Genomic DNA, 18,809 nt, shown 5'->3' with positions numbered 1-18,809 from the left:
TGAACAAAATTTGTCGATAAAAAAGCGGATTTTCCGAATGGACCACCTAAGACGCAGCCGCGGTCAACATTTAAATGAAATTATCTTCAAAAAGTAAATGTCATGTACCAATCTAACGTTTAAAATAAAGAACCGATGAGATTTTGCAAATTTTATGCGTTTTATTGTTTAAAAAAGTTCTCAAGCTCTTAAAAAATCACCCTTTATTAATTTCATTACACTATGTTTCATTGTATTTATCAATATAAAACATTTTGCACGGGGGCGTAAAGGGGAGGGAGCATCAGGGCATCGGACGAATTGATGACTGGACGAGGGATTTCGGATAGCCAGCCCAAGTCACTTGAAGGAAACTTGTTTCCTTCTGAAGGTTTGAAATGAGTCTGACGCGCCCTTCTCAAACAAACCATCAGGCGGGTTCAAGCATGTATAGCGATATGCTTCATCCATGCACTGGATATTATGGTTGGAAGAGCATCTTTTATTCCCGCGGAATACGAGTAAGTGACTCTACTTACGTATCCGCCCAACCCTTTTTGTTCGCTTTTCGGTAACAGCTATAGTAAGAAGGTGAATGGATGAGTCATATCGGGGCTACTGTAAGTCTACCCGCATCCACTGGCAAGTCCTTGAACTGATGGTGGCTTCACTTCACATCACATCACATCACATCACATGATCAGCCTAAAAATACCCAGATGCGTCACGGTGATATTTTAGAAATTTCATCGTGCAAAATCTTTCGTTTTCTGAATCCAGAAGTCACAGGCCATTTCATCTTTGAACTTAATCAATGGTCCAATAGTAGCTTTTGAACAAGCTTTAATTTGTTGAAATCGGTTTAGCCATCTCTGAGAAAACTGCGCGGTAGAAAAACGACGAGTTGTGTCGGTCATTTGTAACATCATAACGAGAAGTCATAGCCATTTGATCTTTAAACTTGTTCAATGACCCAACAGTAGTTTTCGAACGAGCCTAAGCTTGTTGACCTTTCTTTAGAGAAAAAGCAAAAATATATAATTTAATAATCTGCATCAGAGTTAGATAAGACAAATGCTTATGATATTGGTCTATTCTTAATGTTAGTATATACAAAAAAACTGAAATCGTTGTCTTTAATAAATGTTTTGTTCTAATGTCAAAGCAACGACAGAATTTTATATTTTGTTGCTATTTTCTCATGCAGACTTTGTTATGATTCTCGACATTTTAACTCTTATTTCGAACTAAATAATGTCAATTTCTACCAGGGAGATGCCTAATTTTAATATAAAAATTGGTTATTGGTTTGCAAATCCCTAGGCTTTGGTTGATGAACAACAGGGCGGGTACCCCCTCTTGGCGGATTTTGGTGGGAGTCAATTTACACTTTTTTAAGGTAAAAAAGTTGGACAGATTCAGACCATACCGAGATCTATCGTTTGCTTATTAATGTAAAAATTGAGAATTGTTTTGTTTTCTAGATCGATCACGGAGGGGATATGACTAATAGTGCTTGAAATAGACAATAGGTCATTAGGTGGTTTCAAGCATTCTTATGTCTGGAATCGATCACCAATTTGGATTAACTTGATGCAGTTGGGGTGAATATTAATATATCACATTCGTCCTGAGCTGGTGAATTTAATTCGGAAAGGTGGACTATTATTATCAGGAATTAAAGTAAATTGACATTTTATGGACCGCGAAGGAACTCTCGAACCTTTCTGATCCTGTACGGTGCCGGCACTGATGTTATGACACATTGCAATGACGACGAAACAGATAGTATTTCTATACGAAATACATGTAATTCTTGTTACAGACAGCAATGTTGTCGATTGTAGAATACTATGTAGTTTCTCTATCCACAATACCTCATTTCTTTCTTACTCTAACTTCATCACTTTCAGCACGGAACAACGATTAATAAAATTCTCAACATATTTCTCAAAGGACTAGAAAATTGCTCATAGTCCTCAGCACATTGCAATGATTATGACAGAGTCGATACTGCCCACTGATCTGTAGAACAAATGAAATATGCTAATCAAATCTCACATGATTGGTGGTATGTATGTGTGCATAGATTGCAATGTGTATTTACCCAATATTTCTGTTTCCTCTGTACTTTGGCTCATGGAATCATGTCCTCTTTATCACCTCTTGTAGCCGCAAACAACGTGGCAACATCGTCTAAAATCTGCACACCTAGTAGTTTGATTGCATGTTAAATGTAGTTCTCTCTTAGATTGTGTTGTACTTTGAATGCGATTCGTTACTTTCGCTCATTGATCAATCATCATTCATATCCCACAATGGGGATGCAAAACATACAAAAAAAATCGACGAAGATAGAAACAATTAGAAAGTTAGTGTTAGTATACCAATCATTTCGATATCATTCCTAGATAATTAAAGTAATAATTGTATGTATTCCTTCAGACATAAAAGACTATATGCAAGGACAAGACCGAAGCGGATACAATACGAAATTCTCCGAAGTTTCATCAACGAAGACATTGAAAACGCAAAAGCAGTTGGTAGTAGGGATGTCCAATACCGAGTCGATACTTTGAGGTATCGATACTTTCTACCAAGAATCGGGTATTTTTGGTAACGATATCCATCAGAGCGATACTGTTAGTATCGATACTTTTGGTCTCGATACTTACAGTATCACAACAGATTATTTTATGTGAAGGTGAGAACATCATCCAGGGGTTCACCACACGTATACTGGTGATGCATCAAATTTATGAAAAAACCTTTCTGTACATCATAAAATAACGCCACAGTCGACAATTTCATTTTATTCTGAAATGATTGCTGCGCAAGTATCAATTGATACTTACAGGTACCGATACTTTATTGCCTTTTGATACCTTGTATCGATACCCAAAATTTCGGTATCCCGATACCCTAGGTATCGATACTTTGCCTTCCGAGTACCATCTCTAGTTGGTAGGATGACAAAATACCGATACGATACAGACGCACGACCCAATGATTAACTGGTTACCGGGTGAAACACATTCCCTAACAAATTCTCTGGCGAACTTGCTATAGAAGATAGTCGTATCTTTCGTTGCAAATTGATTAACGTAAAGGAATCTGTCGCTCGGGTTACACACTGGAGGGTTTACTCCTTCGTTACTAGTGTTCATTTGGGCACCATAGCCTAGTTCGTTCTGTATGAAATGTGTAGAGCCTTGTAACCCCTACCCTCAGTCAGAGTAGCCCATAAAGAGATAAAAAAATTGTTATTGGTTTGCAAATCACTTATACCCGGGTAAAAGGTACAATTTCCAGGGTATTGTTTCTTTCCTACCTTGTTCAAACGTCAAAAGAACGATTAAATATGGAAATGTATCATTGACTAGATATGCTTTGTTGATGCCTGCTTAAGGACACAGAATACACAGAGGTGTTCTTTACGCGGTTTTTTATGCGGTTTTATTACACGACTTTTTTACGTGAATTTCTTGACAACTTAACTCTTAGAAAATTTTCGATTTAAGTTTTTTTTTCAGATTGCACCACATTTAGGGTTTCATGCATTTCTAAGATATTCGGCATAAAAAAATTCGATTTCGGATATCTCAAAACTTGTTTAAGTCCCAAAGTCGATTTTATTTTAAGCGGTACGTATCCCCCGCGTAAAAAGAAACGTAAGCGTAGAACCATATCGACTATGCAAAGTGTAAATGAACGACATTTTTTAAACCTTGTTTCTTCCTGAGATGTGTTAAATCACATTACAGGATAAGAACCGTGCCAGGGATAGGAAAACTTTTTTCTCTTTCTCGCTATTGCTTCGCGTCGTTTAGCGTTTTCAGTCTGATTCTTTTTCGTATTGATTGCTAAGTTAGTAATAGCTTCACATCATAATGAATGAAATGATAGATATCTTTGAGAGTCATCAATATGCCGGGAGCTACTTCTAGGCCCTAGCAGAGCCAAATTGTTGATAAAATTTGATCATTTCATACTTAGCAAAAAAAAACAATGTTTCCAATGCCAAAACCACTCTCTTCGTCCGATAAAAGGAACCTTCAGATCGTCAACAACTGTGGTCTAATCACGGGAACTTTCACAGGTGCTCCTGAAGCCTTGTCATCGTTCCGGACATTTTTTCTAGTGTCCGCCACCACAACCACCATCTACGGACAAACGTCCATTGATGTAAATAGTGCACTGGTGCGCATTGATAATAATTACACTCCCATTGTCGTGGCACCAATAGTAGTAGATCAAGCGCTCGAGAAGGGGGAGGTGGGCACTTTTTTCTACTTTCGTGTCCTATTTAGGACGTCCATTCGGGCTAGCCGTAAACCGGTCGCTTCTTGCCGTACAACGAATAAGCGGCGCTCGAGTTTGCTGGGAAAATGAGCAAACGGTTTTCTCGTATTTTTTTCCTAATTTGCTTTTGTGATGGTTAGTTCCTGTACTTATTTTGTTCTTCTCGGCACCTTATCAGTTACATCCATCTCTTGTCGACTTAATAGCCAGGCCCAGGCCAACAGGTTTCGTTCGTTGCTTGCCCTACCGGCTACCCAGTGGACGGGAAGAGCGGGGTCGCAAAGGTACACAATAATAATTATAATTCAGACCTTGCTCTTTCTCTAGGTCGTCACCGTGACTGTGGAGGTCACACGGCGTCATTTCATCGGAATGACGTGCCTAATTTGCGCTACCGGACTCCCGCACCCACATGCACACACACACACACGAACACAACTCTACTTTGCTATATGGAAACGATGCACAATAGAACTAACACGGGTACTTACGCTAACCAGTCGTCGCTTCGGTTTGATCAACGGCCGGTTCTGGCCGTTCATTTTGTAGTAGAGACCGCAGGCATTGCACAGATAGTGACCGGTACCGTCCCGTCGCCACAGGGGCGTCGACGTAGCACCGCAGTTCACGCACTCTCGGCCCTCTGCGAACGGAAAAAGAGAGAAAAAATATCGAAAATTAGAACATTTGTGTTTGTTGATTTCGTTCGGATGCTAAGTTGTTTTCCGATCGGTTCCTGTTAGATACATGCTTAATTTTAATTGCTTCTTTGGTTCGGTTGTTAGTTCCCCTGTCTGCCCCTGAGGGGCTCGATGTTGGAGTGTCAGTTCCAACTACTGTCCAAATTGTTTGAAAAGTGACTTTGATGGATTGGATAAAATCAACTCGGTTGATTATTCTATAAAGGTGCGATTTTAATTAGGAATGGAACAGTAGTGAGCCATTATGATTTATAACGTTTTCTTCGGAAACAATTGGGTGATTATAATGATACTAGCTTCAGATTTAATTTGAGTTGCTTGTACGGGGGAAAAGTTTGTTAAATATTCATACACCTGCATCTACAACAAAGCTTTGAAAATGAAATGTTTAACAATTTCTAGAGCGATTGTGATGTTTGAAGTCTGAAATCAGTTCCATCTGTTATGCATGAGTTCCCTAATAGGCTAGATAGCTTCTTCGCGATTTAAAGAAAATCCGAAAAAACGTTCTAGTCAGTGTTTATGTAATCGGTAGTAGTTTAGTAGAAGAAAAAAGGAAGACAGAACAAAAACTTATAATTCCTAATGCTCAATTCTACTAGTTGAAAACAGAAATTCACAAACTAAATTTGAAATTTGAAAATTCGATCACTAGTTTTTGTTCCGGAATTACTACACAGAGAACAGACAGTCAAGTCTATTTTTAAGTTGAAAAATTTTAAGTTGAATTAATTACGATTTCCATAAATTAGGAAACACTACATATTTCAATTAGATTCTTAAAGTGTTGTACAAGATTATTCAAAGCGCAGATAAGCAAAGCAAAGTAAAGTCTTGGTAAAACATTGCTTTTGTGGAGTTTGACCATTCTAATTCAACAGCCATCGCAGTCGATTCTTAGAGTACATAACCATTGCATCACTATTGCTACAACCCTACTAACACTACGAATCCGACCAGGTCGGGCCTCGAACAATGAGCGACAGATGAGTGCTTCTTTGTTATCAGAAATGGTATTTCATGCGGTTCGAAGTTTGTCCCTAGCATATATAGATTTGTTTTTGCAGACGATCTTTAGAAAATATTCTATTTGGCAAGCGACTTGCAACTGTGGATGAATAGTTTAAAATTTCATTACCCGATCGAGAAATATTGGACAGTTGTCAAGGGACTATTTACAATCTTAGAAAAACGACCATTGTTGCAAAACTCAAAAGCAGTTTTCTTCGCAGTCGTTGAATGGAAATTCAAAAGAGAAATATCGGTTTGCTTGGAACATTTTCCTAATCAAACTGATGTTTTTTTTCTTGAAGATTTATCAAGCAGTAGTGGAGGAAACTGCTTTAGCGTTTTTCAACAGTGGCTGTTTTCCTGAGATTGTAAGTTGAACCTTAACAAAAGCTAGAAATGACTGCAAAAGTCTGATTCTGGGTGCTTCAGTAATAAAAAGATGATGGATTGAAGTCACTGAAATTATTGAACAGAGTGCTCAAAAGAAGATGTGAGTTGCTTCAAAATAAATTTTCCTTTTCATTAAAAGCTAAACAAAATGGCGGTTGATATACAGTACAATAAAAATCTTGTTTTAACCCACCTAGTTGCGTAATGATGCCTTTCTCATATCAATCATACTATTGTATGTAATACTGTGGTATTCTGTAAAATAATTTTCTTCGAATCTTGAAAGAATATTCAAAATCGGTTTGTTTGATCGTCTACTGATGAAAAAATATCAATTGAAGAAGATTTGAGGTCGATTTAGAAATTTGATTTACGGTTTTTCGCCCTTTTCAATGGTGGTATAAAATTTTTAATGCACTTTACCCTATATTTCCGGATCCGGAAGTCTAACCCGGATGAAACTCAGGAGTTTTGTATGGGACCACAGGACCTTTCATTTGAATCGAAGTTTGTGAAAATTGGTCGCGCCATCTATGAGAAAAGTTAGAACACATATTTTCATTTTCCCTCATAACTCCGGAACCAGAAGTCAGATCAAAATGAAATTTAGGAATTTAGTATGGTACCTGAAGAGCTTTCATTTGAATCTAAGTTTGTGAAAATCGGTTCAGCCATCTCCTAACAAAGTTGGTGCATTTATTTTCACAATATTTTGCACATTTTACCCCATAATTCCGGAACCGGAAGTCGGATCTAAATAATATCCATTAATTTTGTATGGGACCACATGATCATTGGAATCTGCGTTTGTGAAAATCGGTCCAGCCATCTCCGAGAAAAAATAGTGAAAAAAAACGTTACATACACACACAAATTTTTTGCGTACTCGACGAGTGTCGAATGGTATATGGCACTCTGCTCTCCGGGCCTCGGTTCAAAAGTCGGTTTTCACAGTTATTGTATAACCTTTCTATATGAGAAAGGCAAAAAACACAAAAATACACAAATTACAAGAAATACAAAAGATACAAGAAATACAAAAGATACAAAATATACAAGAAATACAAAAAAATAAAATAAAATATACACAAAAAATACAAACAATACAAACAATACAAACAATACAAACAATACAAACAATACAAAAGATACAAAAAATACAAACAATACAAACAATACAAACAATACAAACAATACAAACAATACAAACAATACAAACAATACAAACAATACAAACAATACAAACAATACAAACAATACAAACAATACAAACAATACAAACAATACAAACAATACAAACAATACAAACAATACAAACAATACAAACAATACAAACAATACAAACAATACAAACAATACAACAATACAAACAATACAAACAATACAAACAATACAAACAATACAAACAATACAAACAATACAAACAATACAAACAATACAAACAATACAAACAATACAAACAATACAAACAATACAAACAATACAAACAATACAAACAATACAAACAATACAAACAATACAAACAATACAAACAATACAAACAATACAAACAATACAAACAATACAAACAATACAAACAATACAAACAATACAAACAATACAAACAATTCAAGCAATACAAACAATACAAACAATACAAACAATACAAACAATACAAACAATACAATCAATACAAACAAAACAAAGAGCACAAAATATCACAACAAACAAAAACATCATTAACAAAAAAACACGAAATTCAGAAAAAAGCACTAAAGCACACAAAAACAAATCAAAAAACAAAAATCCAAAAAATAAAACAAAAAAACACGAAACAACACAGAAAAAAAAAATAACACAGAAAACACAAAAAAAATCGATCTGTTCTAGAATGGGAATAATTAAATCGTGAATTATTCGAGTTGTACGCAACAGCATAATTCTTTCTCCATTTGCTTGTAAAGCCTCATTTGAATTGGATTCTCAAACTGCATTAAGAACTTTGACTCTAGTCTACCTGAGCTTAGTTTTAGTTTTAATTTCAGAACTTAGTTGCAGAATTTAGTTACAGAATAAAGATTCAAAAGTTAAAACTAAGAGTGTAGTACTGACTCCTAAATTTCATGACTTGAATTCAATGCCTTAATTTGAATTTTGATTCAGGGACAATTCTGGAACAAAATTTGAGATATAAATTCTAGACGTAGATTCTGGAAAGAAATTTTAGATCTCCGAATCAGAATTGTGGAACTGTCTTTTGTAGCAAAATTTAATTCCTGAATTCAGTTTCAGAGCTCAATTCCTCAATTCAATTTCATAATTCAGACTCAGAATACAGAACCGGCATGCTGGAAATGAATTCGAAACTTGCGTTCTGGAAAATTTTGGAACAGCACTCAGTTCCTTAACTCGTGCTCGGAATTCAAATGCAGAACTCAGTTCTGGAATTAAATTCGAAGCCTGGATTTAGAAAATGAGTTCAATTTCCGAATTCTAGACCTAAATTAATTCACTGAATTTTTGATCTGGATTTCTAACATGAATTTTTCAAATATCCTAGGTTTCGAATTTAATTTTTTTATTCAGTAAAAAAAAGCAAAGTCCATTACATTCCTTTTGTGGAATTTGGCCTTTCAGTTTCAACAGACTTCGCAGCCAATTCTTGGCGTACAGAATCGTTGCATGGTTAGTACTATGATCCTACTGATAATATGAATCATTCCAGGTCGGGGCTCGAACCTATGACAACTGGCTTGTAAGACCGTATGAATTGAACCGCCAACTCGGGTTTTTAGTTCAGTTCCAGTTACTGAATGTCCAGAATTTAGGTTCTGGTGTTGATAGATAAATGGTGGGAAAATGTATTCAACAGTTGTAAACATCGAATAAATTTTACAAATCGGATCCATTAAATTATTCTCAAAGAGCTTAGTGAAGTGATATGTAAATTTAGAATAGATGTACCGTTACGATTCTGGAAGCGAAGTAGTAAAAGTTGCTAAATTTATACAATCGGTAAACTAATACGAATTATCTATATTTGGAAGTGTGAAAGATGCCTGTCAGTTTTGTTCGTATTCACGTCCTCCAGTTATGTCTCTGACATTACCCATCCATCTTTTAGTTTTCCGATTTTGAACGCTTCGAAAACTACAATGGATTCTACCACCATTTTGTGTGTTAATTTATCATCGCTTGTTGAAGAAAAACACAGACCAAGCTCAGCAATGGCTTCAACACTTTTATCCGAACTGTACTGCATCGAAAAGAATTTATTTGTTATCGGTTTTCGGGAATCATCTTTAATTGTATAGACACTGAAGCATATTCTTTGTTTAATTGAATTTACCGCCATTTCTTGGATGCGTTTTCAAGTAACAAACTTTAAACCTCATTCATTGTCGGAAGAAGCCTCAAGACATTTGCTCTAAGAAAATTTGCTCGAAGTAACAGAAGTCATTACAACGAAAATTGGTTTAAAACACGCTAGAAAATAAATCTGAACCCATCTGCGGTCAATAAAGTAGTCACGGAACTACAACAAACTCGCTACAAGAATTACCACGTTCGTTTCTCGGACGGCTCAAAAGCTAATGATCGAATTGGAATCGGTGTCACAGACCTTGTTACCGGTTCATCTTTCCGTCTTCCAGATCAATGTTCCGTTTTCTCCTCAGAAGCAGCCGCGGCCCTTATCGCTGCAACCACGCCCGCGCCAGATTCAAAACCGATCGCTATTTCCACAGACTCGGCAAGCGTTGTCAGTGCTCTCTCTTCAGACACTTGCAATCATCCATGGATCCAGGATATCCAGTCTCTGACTCCAGCCAACACAGTATTCATATGGGTCCCAGGACACTGCAAAATTCGCGGAAATGAAGAGGCCGACCGTCTAGCTGCCTCAGGAAGAAAGGCCCCCTTTTATACTAACGAAGTCCCAGGTAAAGACCTAAAACGTAGGATATCATCTGAGCTCAGATCAACATGGGCCACCGACTGGTGGAAGAACCCTTTTCATACGGAAAATCAAAAACGATGTCGAGCTCTGGGAAGACGTCGGAGACAAAAAGCAACAAAAAATCTTATCCCGCTTACGAACAGGACACTGTAGAGCATCACACAACATTGGGACCGAGGGTCCCTTCCGGAAATCATGCATCGTGTGTAATCAGCATAACTCAGTAGAACACTTTATATGACACTGTCCACAATACCAAGGCGCCCGAACGCAATGGAACATTTCAAAAAACATCCGAGAAGCTCTGAGTAACGATCCTACTTCCTTAGCCGCACTTATAAACTTCCTCAAGGATACACATTTATTCGAACAGATACTACATACTACATACTACATGTACTATACACACCTAATTGTTTATACCACCTAGCTTCTACACGGAGAACCCTTCGATCATTAAATTGCGATATCGCAGTTTTTGATTTTTGCGATAGTTGATTTAACTAATTTCTTTTTGATTCAATCTATATGGTTTTTGATTTGCATATATTCAAGTAGTTGAAAAATATGTTGTTTTGAATGCTGTCAAATGCCGGAGACAGTTGAAAGCAAAACAATAATCGCAATACGAAATCAACAACTTTTTTAGTTGAAATCGGTTCGCGTCGCTTCAAAATGTCAATGAAAACAACATCGATGGTTAAAGCGTTTGGTGAAATTGTGTTTATTAAATTTGAGAAATTTATGATAACATGTGTTTATCTAACAGCGGTGTTGTGATAAAGTTAAACTTGTTTAAGATGAAAAAGATTTGGTGACAAATTAGAAAATGTTAATGAATGATCATCTCGTAATCTTTCAGGTAAGCGCAAAAGTTTTTTGCTTAAAATTGGATCATTGATTTACTTCTAGCAGACTGTTTTAATTACAGGTTTTTGATACCGATGATGATGTTCATGCATTAGCAACAAAACGCTTTTTGACATGAATTTAATTTATAAAGGTAACAGGAGCGAAGGGTTTCAAACACACAGAACGCGCTGCGATTGAATGGCGCGTTTGAATTGCGTCGCAAAATTCCAATTCCCAGCGGTTGATGCACCCAAGCTCATATAAATTGACTAAAATTATCAGTGCATAACTTAAGTTCAACCGTTTGAAGGCATCATCTTTCAATACTCATTTTTTTCATGTCTGAAACAAATAAAACCGATTTATTTTTCAACTAACAGAATTTTGTTTCAATAACAACACCAGTTATTTCAACTAAAATATTTGTTGAAATTGAAAGGTATGTGTCCTCACTAATTTACTGCATTTTTTTTCAACCAGTTAAATTAGTTGTTTCAACCATCGTTTCTGCTAATCGAAAAACAAAAATGACAGTTTAGTTAAAACAACAATCGATTAGTTGTACCAAATTTTAACCAATCGAATTCAGAAAATCAACTAATATTCTGGTTGAAATGGGATCGCGGGTGGTTCCGTGTAAGCAGAGACGAACCAGCCACCGTCTGAAAGTCTCTTTAATAAAGAAAACTAACTAACTAACTAATAAATCTGATAAATGTTTCTTATTAGGCTCAAACTCGTAATTATAATGTCATGTTGCATACAATTATTAGATTATAAACATTGAATATTCCATCCTGGATATGCATCAACACTAGAAAACATTAGAAAATACCACCAAATTCCATTATCTAGTTGTGTAACGCTTCTTCAATAATGATGATTCGTTAGCCTTGTGCAGCTTCCTGGATGAAAAACAAAAAAAACAAAAGTGATTTGTTGGCGGTTTCGAAAACTACACCGAAACATTAATCCAACCTTTCCGTCTATCCACCTATGTAGCCCTAATAGCCAAACATTTCCCTACCTATTTGCACCACCGCACTGAACGATCGAGTAGCAACAGTCCAACTGGAAACAATCAATCTCCGCCCTCGTTCTCACCACTAATGAGATAGGTGTCTTCCTAGGGCCCCACGATATCAATAACCGTTTCGGTAGCGATGACATAAATTAAAAATTTTATTCATTTATATTTTGAATATTATTCTTTGCTGTTCATTTTCCTACCCATGCGCTTCACTCCGATGCCCGTAGCATAATTTCCCAGAATCGGACCAGCACACCGGCACAGAATCGGTGTGTTACCTGTCCATTTCCCCCGGTCCGATGGTCCGAAAGAGAGCGAAAACGAACGAACGAACGAACGGACGGGAGGACGGAGACAGAGAGCGGAGTCGTGTCGAGCGATGGCCAGGTACCTCAAAAATAAAAAAAAAAATTAAAAAAAGAAGCGTGTGAGTTTCTTCGGGATTCACTGCGAGGGACAGAATCCTCGATCGGGCACCGGTCCCGGCCAGCAGCAGTGTGGAGAGCGAAAAAGAGACTTTTTTGGTGACCGATAATAAATCAGTTGCTTAATGATCTTTCCAAAATAAATCGCTGGAGACAAAACCCTCACCATGTGTGTTGAAGGCAGTAGGCTCCGGAATCGTTTTCCCTTCGTTGGTTCCGAGTGTGGTGGGGATGGGCTGGCGGAGGACACATTATTTTGATAGCGCACAGCGAGGCTGCTACGCGCTCGAAAGGTTCGCCGGGGGTGGGAGGGAAACTGAAACAAGAAAACGACCTCCGAGAGGAAGCTACTTCTTCAGGCATGGGTTTTGTCTACGCTGCGCGAAGATCGTTCCAAATGTGGAGGGGCCGGAGGAAACGGGGATGGCATCGAGCAGCCGGTATCGTTGTCATCATTGTGTTTCGCTCACTCGTTCGGTATCATGTAAGATATTGTTTCTGCTATGTGTGGCGTATCAGGAGGGGGAACAGCAATATCTTGGAGATGACTCGGGGTTCAGTAATCTGCAGGGTGAACGAGCGGGGCGGCGGGGGGTTGGCGTAACTCGATTGACTAATGTTTCGGTTAATTCGTATAGAAATACACCGAGGACAAGTTGCAGGTATTTATGAACATTTCTGCACCGCTCACTTCGCACCGAAGTGAATTGGTGGTTGACTTTGCTAGAGTGTGGAACGTTGCGGAAATGCAGTAAACATTTCTCGTAAATAAATTGTCATGCTTGAAGTTGACTTCGTCGTGGAAATAAATATTTTTTTCATAAAGTTGCGATATCCGAAAAATTACACCTGATTATCTTGTGAATCGTAAGTTGCGTGTTAACATTATGTGATTTGACTTTACTTCTTATAACACCAATATGTGTAGGCAAGTTTACTACAGATTCTAATGATGGGATTGTTCAGTCCAGAGGTTGTAGATGCCTTGGAGTTTACAAGTATATCTGTTAATCGAAAAACATTACCGTTTATGTTGAGTTAATAACTTACAATCATTATGCAGGGGAGGGAGCATCAGGGCATCGGACGAATTAATGACTGGACGAGGGATTGTGGATAGCCAGCCCAAGTCACTTGAAGGAAACTTGTTTGAAATGAGTCTGACGCGCCCTTCTCAAACAAACCATCAGGCGAGTTCAAGCATGTATAGCGATATGCTTCATCCATGCACTGGATATTATGGTTGGAAGAGCATCTTTTATTTCCGCGGAATACGAGTAAGTGACTCTACTTACATATCCGCCCAACCCTTTTTGTTCGCTTTTCGGTAATAGCTATAGTAAGAAGGTGAATGGATGAGTCATATCGGGGCTACTGTAAGTCTACCCGCATCCACTGGCAAGTCCTTGAACTGATGGTGGCTTCACTTCACATCACATCACATCACACAGTTAATAACTTACAATCATTATGCGACCAAAAGAATATGATGAATGATTGTGCCAAAGAAGATAGTTTACTGTTAATACTGTATCGATTGTCAGTTTTCGAAGTTTTTTCGAAGTGCCAGTTTTCTGGCAGTTCTTTAACGGTTTGAACTAATGAGTCCCACGCGTACTCACTATCCGAAACACACTCCATCAGCTTATTCTATCTATTGGCGAATCAGTGCTACTTTCCTTTTTCTTAGATGGATGCAGTGGCGTGCCCAGGGAATTTGGCGTCCGGGGTAAAACAAGATTAGCCCATCATTGGTTTAGCGCAAAAAAAGCAAAAAAAACTGAACTTCATCTCCAGAAAGATGAATTGGTTTGCTGCCTCCCTAAAAACGATGCGCCAGGGGCGAAAACCAGCGTATTCAGGATATTCAGGGACCAGCATAACCCAAAACGGTTCGTATGTTCAAGAAGTAGTACGACGAATAAATTGTTTTGAGCCTAGCTTTAACCATTTTTTTGGTACCGTTATCTCTTACGGTCTTTGAGTTTTTAAAACTCCTGAATTGGAAGTCGGAATCGGAAAAAAATGCACCATTTTGGTATGGGACCATAAAGAACCGACTACATGTTTTTGTAACACACGCACACGAGCCAGCTCTCATACAGTCCGTGTGCTGTACCTTTTCAAAAACACGCACACCAAGTCTGAAGCACACGCTCGTGTGCCGTGTTGCTACTAGATCGAGAGTTGTATGCTTCGAAGAACCAGCTCGCGATGCTGGCTCATCTGCTGGCTCATGAGCTGGAATGGGGAGCTAGATCGTGAGCTGACTCATGTGCTGACTTGAGTGTCCGTTTTTTTTTATTTAATAATACACTATAATTTTGAAGCACACAGTGTCCGCTTTTGTATTGTCTCTTGTCAGTAGGTGTACTACACAAATAGCACACGCTCATGAGTCTGGTTTGAAAAGCACAGCACACGTGTTTAATAAGCACACCTACAAACTGATATTGGATAATCTCCATGAACTAATTCGAACGGTATATGACGATCGATTCGATAGTTAATTTTCTCAGTAATTGCATAACCTTTATATAAAAGAAAGGCAAAAAGGTTTCACCTCACTGCACAAAATAATGAAAAAGGAAGCTGAGCACAGTCTTTCAAATGTTGTACACAGATTTTCAAGTACGTATAAAAATCGGGTTTTACTTTGACTCAAAACATCGCTTTATCATGAAACGCTCCAAACTCATTTTACTGGGATAAGGAGGAAGAGTCACTTTCACAAAAAATGTCAATATCTTCGTTAAAATAGGACGGATTTCAACAAAATATGACCCGTTTGATAGGTATTACAACGAGGTATCTAAATTTTAGAATCTTTTAAATTTTTGAGGATAATTGAGACAGATATTGCCAATAAACGACAAATTTTGACATAAAATTTTGCACAACTTAAAAAATCGACCTATGAACTCTAAAAATCCGTGCATGTGATATTTTCGTAGGAAATTTAATGAGGAAGAAAACTTTAGAAGACCGCAAAACAATCCGACGTTTGTAGAAAAAAGTTAGTAAAGGAAAACCGGTACAAGGTCCGAACATTTCACTTTCGGCTCATTTCTTAATTGTATATCTAGCACCACTGCTGCTAATGAAAATAATAGGATATGACTTCCTTTTAATGTGCTCTAACGTTTGATGTCTTCACGATAGTTACTCAGCAGAGTATAAAGATTATTTTTAAGTGACAAACCATGCTCCAAACCTTACTGTAAAGACACAAAAAGTCATGTAAATTGTGGTTTTGTTTGCATAAAATAGTACCATCTATACCTTCTTAACTATAAGAGATAGAGAGTTTATATATTCCACAAAGTTATTGGATTTGAGTTTATCTAAAATATTGTAGAAGATTCTAGAATCCTATTTCTTCAAATAAAAAAGTTAGACTTTTTGTGTCTTTACAGTGAGTTTTGGAACATGGCTTGTCAGTTACAAATAATCTTCATATTAACATAGCTAAAATTTTAATCAACCGCAGCACCGTCTTTTACCAATATCACATACCAGTAGCAGACATCCGTAACCGTTTCGTTTCCTTTATAACGTGTGCGAAATAGACCACGTACCAGTGTTGTACATATTATCATTCTACATGGCGATTTGAAAATTCATTGCCCTGTAACTGCGGAACCGAAAGTCAGATCCGAATGAAATTTCACAGTAGCTTCAAAGATAATATGAGCTTTTATTCAAATCAAGATTTGTGAAAATTAGCTCAAGCATCTCTGAGAAATCGAAGTGAGTTCTATTTTTGAAGTTTTTCTACACCACTTTCGGTGCTTTCGGAACAGAAAAATGGGGGATCAGTAGTGCTGAATCAAGATTGTACCCAGAAACTAATAGGTCATGAAATTAGTAATTTTCCACTTATCAAACTTTAGCTCCGGAACCGGATAAAACCCGATGTTCTAGAAATTTTTAAGAAACTATAAAACCTTTCATTTGAATCTTAGTTTGTAAAAATCGGTTAAGCCGTTTCCGAGAAAATTGGATGCACATTTTTTTTCTCTAATTATCACCTATTTGTTACTATGTAACTCCGAAACCGGAGGTCGGATCCAAGTGAAATTCAATAGCAGGCTATGGGACCATAAAACCTTTCATTTGCATCTTAGTTGGAGAAAATCGGTTGAGCCATCTCCGAAAAAAGTGAGTGCATACTTTTGTTAGATACATACACACATACACGGACGGACACACACACAGACATTTGTTCAATTCGTTCGTTCACTGTGAAAACCGACTTTTGAACCGAGGCCCGGAGGGCCGAGTGTCTATTCCTTTTGACTCATTTCGTCGAGTACGCAAAATGTCTGTGTGTGTATATGCGTATGCGTGTATCTGCGTATATGTGTATGTAACGTTTTTTTGCACTAACTTTTCATGGAGATGGCTGAACCGATTTTCACAAACTTAAATTTCAATGAAAGGTCTCGTAGTCCCATAGCAAATTCCTGAATATTATTTGGATCCAACTTCCGGTTCCGGAATTATGGGGTGCACTAACTTTTCGGAGATGGTTGAACCGATTTTCACAAGCTTAGATTCAAATGAAAATTATTTAGGTCCCATACTAAATTCCTGAATTTCATTCTGATCTGACTTTCAGTTCCGGAGTTATGGGGTAAAATGTGCAATAAATAAAAATATGTGTTCTAACTTTTCTCATAGATGGCCAAACCGATTTTCACAAACTTTAGTTCAAATGAAAGGTCCTATGGTCCTATACGTAATTCCTGAATTTCATCCGGATCCGGAAATATAGGGTAAAGTGTGTTAAAAATTGTATACCATCACTGAAAAGGGCGAAAAACCGCAATCACTGTGAAAACCGACTTTTGAATCGAGGCCCGGAGGGCCGAGTGTCATATACCATTCGACTCAGTTCGTCGAGTACGCAAAATCTCTCTCTCTCTCTCTCTCTCTCTCTCTCTCTCTCTGTGTGTGTGTGTGTGTGTGTGTGTGTGTGTGTGTGTGTGTGTGTGTGTGTGTGTAACGTTTTTTGCACTAACTTTTCTCATAGATAGCGCGACCGTTTTTCACAAACTTAGGTTCAAATGAAAGGTCCTGTGGTCCCATACGTAATTCCTGAATTTCATCAAGATCCGACTTCCGGATCCGGAAATATAGGGTAAAGTTTGTTAAAAATTTTATACCATCACTGAAAAGAGCGAAAAACCGTAAAAAGTTTTCTAAATCGACCTCAAATCTTTTCCAATTGATAGTTTTTATCAGTAGACGGTCAAACAAATCTATTTCGGTTATTCTTTTAAGAATCGAAGAAAAATAATTTTGAAGAATACCACAGTATTATATATGACAGTATGATTGATATGAGAAAGGCATCATTACACCACTAGGTGGATTAAAACAGGTTTTTTTTAATATAGATTGCTTATACCATAGAGTTATAAAAACCTGTTGAAATGTCGAAGGGAGTGAAAATTAATAATATTCTAGGAAGAAACATTCAATGAAGGTTTGCAAAATTTTAGCACAAATTTTTCTTCAGAGTTTCAGATATTCAGAATTTTAAGTAAAATAATTGTTACAAAAATTTTTTCAACCGAATTATGTTGCAAAAGTTCATAGTTGATTTTATTTTATGCGTGAACGCATAATGTTGCCATAATCGGCAAAAAATTGATTTTCTAGGAGTATGACTTAAATAACAATAATAATAGTCCTTTAATCATCGTTTCTGCTTTTTGAAAGTTCGATTTTCTTCAAAAATAATTTCCCATTGAAAAATTAAAAAAAAAAAAGGAATTAAGGACTAAACGATATATCATATATGAATTACCGAGTGCACATAAATAGATTTGATTTTGATCCGAATTCAATTATCTTCAAGATCTTTGCACGAGTGATGTACAGAAGTCACAGCGTATTATTGACCATAACAACGCACAATTAAACAATGAGTTTCTCTCCCATCAAAACACCAAAAACCAGTAAAAAATTACTTTCCAATATTTGAAGCAACGTTTCATCGGGATGAGCTACCAGTCGTTTCTTCGTCAGAAAGTTCCATCACCTGCTGCCAGCAACATCGTTTAATATTTTTCAAATATCACCTACTAATAATAAAAAAAAACGAAACACAAAAAATCCCTCGATTGTTAGGCCCTTGGCCTTAAATGGCACACACCGCCGGGGCAACAACAAAC

At 37.2% G+C, this 18,809-nt stretch overlaps 1 protein-coding gene across 3 annotated transcripts in view; it reads right to left on the bottom strand.

The window, feature by feature from the left end:
* LOC131438379 (GATA-binding factor C) overlaps positions 1-18,809 on the bottom strand; it is a 429,591-nt gene that overhangs the window by 151,042 nt on the left and 259,740 nt on the right. For all 3 annotated transcript variants that reach the window (XM_058608381.1, XM_058608391.1, XM_058608399.1), the window contains exon 4: positions 4,773-4,924. In XM_058608381.1, coding sequence (XP_058464364.1) covers positions 4,773-4,924 — 152 coding nt within the window. The remainder of the gene's footprint in view (positions 1-4,772; positions 4,925-18,809) is intronic.

This window comes from Malaya genurostris, chromosome 1, assembly GCF_030247185.1.
Source record: "Malaya genurostris strain Urasoe2022 chromosome 1, Malgen_1.1, whole genome shotgun sequence".
NCBI classification, from domain to species: domain Eukaryota; kingdom Metazoa; phylum Arthropoda; class Insecta; order Diptera; family Culicidae; genus Malaya; species Malaya genurostris.
Note: the sequence above shows the minus strand (reverse complement) of the source record. Positions and strands in the feature narration are given on the sequence as shown.